Genomic DNA, 3,908 nt, shown 5'->3' with positions numbered 1-3,908 from the left:
TGTAGAAGTGTTCTACATGTGGAGTTCAACAAAACGGTTGAAGAAGAGGATGATGAAGCTAATGTCTATGTCGGTCTATCCGATAGAGAGGCTACTGATAGATTGGCTACTGATAGAGAGGCTACTGATATATGGGCTGAGGCTTGTGAAGCAGATGGTGTGCTCACACTTTACGAAGACATTGAAATGCATGATAATGTCACCGAAAGAGATGCGATTGTGATTGAAGATACAGAAGCAAGACCATCAGTTGAAGTAACACCAGCTGTCAAGGAACGGGATGATGGTATGGATTTGGCTGTAGGTCAAGAATTTAGAACCAAGGAGGAAGCACAAGTTCATATTTAGACGGCTTCACATCTGAAGTGTTTTGAGTATGATGTAATTAAGTCGGACACTAAGAGATATGTGATAAAATGCCGAGCAGCCAAAGAAGGCTGCAAGTGGTTTGTGCGTGTTGCAAAGTTGATGAATTCATATCGTTGGACGGTTAGAAGTTACATCAAACAGCATAGATGTTCTGTTGTTACTACAAGAACACTGCCTAATAGAAGGAGAGGCACACCAGGAATCGTTGCAGCTGTTTTGGCTCAAGATTATCCCGATAGTTTAGACACACCAGCTCCCAACGCCTTGATCGATTTGGTTCATCACAGGGTGGCTGTGCAAGTATCATACACAATGTCATGGAGAGGAAAAATATTAGCTGCTAATAAAGTGCGAGGAAGTCCAGAAGAGAGTTATACTTTATTAAATTCTTATATGCACATGCTGAAGCAGTCGAATCCTGGCACAATAAATCTAGTGGTTGTGGATGAGGCCCAAAAGTTTAAGTATCTGTTTTTTGCTTTGGGAGCTAGCATAAAAGGGTTTATCGCTATGAGGAAAGTCCTCATTGTCGATGCAACACACATGAAGAATGTTTATGGGGGAGTTCTATTTGTTGCGATTGCTCAAGATCCCGATCATTAACACTATCCAATTGCGTTTGGTATTGCAGATGGTGAGAAAAAGCATAGTTGGGTGTGGTTTATGGAACAGTTGAAACAGTGATATCTGATGTCCCTGGATTGGTGTATGTCCCTGGATTGGTGTTTCTTTTAGATAGAAACAAAAGCTTGATCAAGGCAGTAAGTGTAGTGTTCCCTCAGGCCGCTCATGGGTATTGTATATGGCATTTGTCTCAGAATGTTAAAGTACACGTTCGTAACAACAGAGATACTTGTGCGTTTAAGTTTATGGACTGCGCACACGCTTATACAGAGGCTGAGTTCTTGAACCTTTATAATGCTTTTCGCATGAGGTATCCTAGCGCAGCGGAGTATCTTGACAAAAGTGTAGAAGAGAGGAAATGGGCGAGATGTTACTTTGAAAGAGATAGGTACAATGTTGACACCACCAATTCAGTGGAATCTTTTAATGGTGTTATTAGTGACGCGAGAAAGTTAAACATACTACCAATGTTTGATTTCATCATCGGGAAAATGGCTGAATGGTTCAACATACATAGGAAGGAGGCGGCTGAAATACCACCCACACTAAAGCTTGTTCCTGTTGTGGAAACCGAAATGTCTAAAAGATGTGTTGATGCAGGGTTTCTTTCCGTTGTCGAGTTAAACAACTTCCATCTTGAGTACAGTGTCTCAGGAAGTGACGGGATGCGTTATACGGTTGATATGGCTATGATGACTTGTAGCTGTGAGCAATTTGATAAAGACAAATACTCATGTGTCCATGCAGTAGCTGCTGCCACATTCATGACTGATATAGCGGGAAAGGAACTTCATCTATCTGAGTATTGTTCTAAGTACTATTTAGTGGAGCAATGGGCTTTGGCTTATCACAGGACAATATATCATGTTCCTCATATGTCTGATTGGATTATACCAGAAGAAGTTAAAGCAATGTAAGTGCTTCCTCGAGATTTTGAAGTCAAGAAAGGAAAACCGCAGCAAAGTAGATTTCTATCGGTAGAGAATCTCGTGGAAGAGGAAAAAGAGGCAAAGGGAGTGGGAGAGCCAGCGGCATAGGTAGAGCCAGCAGCACAGGCAGCGCTAACGGCACAGGCAGTACCAGCGGCGCTGGCAGTTCCAGCGGCACAGGCAAAGCGAGAGGAGGAGGTATGGAAGCGTATTTTGAATGTGGAATTGGTGCAGGTCCAGGTGTTTAATTTCTAGGATTACTGGGTTTACTAAGTGTTGTTTGGACTACTGAGTTTACTGAGTTTACTATGTGTTATTTGGACTACTAGGTTTTCTGGGTTTACTATGTGTTATTTGGACTACATATATATTAGTATGAGTATTTATGTTTAGTATATAGAACCCTTATATTTTTCATGAGTATTATCAATTCTTAGACTATATATTTGATTAATATGTATATTAAAACTATTTTGATTATTATTTTCAATAGTTTAAAAAAAACTTATTCAGTTTTCTAAAAAAACTCCCTTAACTTATATTGTTAGTGTGTGAATGGTTAGACTATAGTTAGGAAAATCTAACAAAATACATATTCCTGGGAACTTTCTGCCGCAAATGTTTTCTTTGATAATCATAGTGTAAAATCATTGGTTTTACTAAAAAAAGTTTCATATTCTACAGGTTTAACTAGAAAAACCTAAAAATTGCCAAAGAATTACTATGTGTAAGGTAGTATTTCTAACTCCTTGAAGAATACCAAGAATTACTAAGTGTAATCTGAATATTATATTTTTTTATATAACGGTTGCATGTTTTACATGAGTACTTTATTAACATGTGCTATGAGTATATTTTCTTATTACCAGGTGTTTTTTTTTGCCTTAGTAAACCTAGTAGTAAAACCAATTTTCCTTCTAACTCATTTTTGGACATAGCCTAACTTGAAAACAGTTTCCAAACCTGTTTTTTAACATCCAAAAAACATAATACAATACAACCAAGTTTAAACATCCAAAAGCATACTACAACCAAGTTTAAACATCCTACCAAGTTTTAAAGACTTCAAATACATAAATAATTTCCAGAGGCCTACTTAGCCTTTGTTTTACGCTTCTTCTTAGGTCCGTCAATGTCTTCGGTCTTCACCTGCGTGTAGGGACTCTGCAGCCACTGGGGTTTTCTCTTCTCCCTTGGCGTACGTGCAATCACAGATGCTGATTCATTACTTGGTCTGTGCCTTTTCTTAGCTGTAACCTTCCTTTGTTTGCCATACATCATTATCTTCTGTTTGCACCTAAGCTTGAACCCTGTCCTCACCTCACTGGTTCCATCTCTCCTCACCTCATTGGTCTCATCCGCCATCTCCTCACTAGCATTGTAAACGACCAAGGTCCACAATTGCTTTTCTTCATCAGTGTATTTTTCACCCTCTTCCTCGACAACTGTCTCAGCCTCTTTCTCAACCACTTTATCTGCCTCTTACTCAGCTTCCTCTACTTCCACAGCTTCTTCTTCCATAGCTTCTTCTTCCACAACTTCTTCCTCCACCATTTTTTCAACATTTTCCTCCTCTATTGCTTCTTCTTCCACCATTTCTTCAGCATTTTTCTCGGTGGGACTCTCCTCCACAGCTTCTTCTTCCTCCACCATTTCTTAAGTATTTTTCTCGGTGGGACTCTCCTCGTCACTTTCTTCAGCTTCAACTGCCATCTCCTCAGCCTCTTTTTCAGTGTCACGATAGGTGATGGATCAGTTACCGCTGGTCCTCTTAAAAACTCCTCTGGTGGTGTAAGTACTATTTTTCTCGCGGCCAATCTCTTCGGTCTACCACGTGGTGGTGTAGGAGTTCCCTTGGCAACTTTCTCAGCCTCTTTCTCTAGATACTCAGCCTCTTCAGAAAGAATACTCCTCCATAACGCATCCGCCTCTACTCTCCTCTTCTCAGCCTCTTCCTCAGTATCGTAATCTTCTTCAAATACCTCA

General features: G+C 40.0%; 1 protein-coding gene across 1 annotated transcript in view; it reads left to right on the top strand.

The window, feature by feature from the left end:
* Positions 1-1,910, top strand: part of LOC106323636 — a 4,366-nt gene extending 2,456 nt beyond the window's left edge. The window contains exons 2-5 of the mRNA XM_013761725.1: positions 6-300; positions 391-669; positions 781-921; positions 1,020-1,910. Coding sequence (XP_013617179.1) covers positions 6-300; positions 391-669; positions 781-921; positions 1,020-1,910 — 1,606 coding nt within the window. The remainder of the gene's footprint in view (positions 1-5; positions 301-390; positions 670-780; positions 922-1,019) is intronic.
* Positions 1,911-3,908: the final 1,998 nt, after the last annotated feature.

This window comes from Brassica oleracea, chromosome C2 (genome assembly GCF_000695525.1).
Source record: "Brassica oleracea var. oleracea cultivar TO1000 chromosome C2, BOL, whole genome shotgun sequence".
Classification (NCBI taxonomy): Eukaryota; Viridiplantae; Streptophyta; class Magnoliopsida; order Brassicales; family Brassicaceae; genus Brassica; species Brassica oleracea.
Note: the sequence above shows the minus strand (reverse complement) of the source record. Positions and strands in the feature narration are given on the sequence as shown.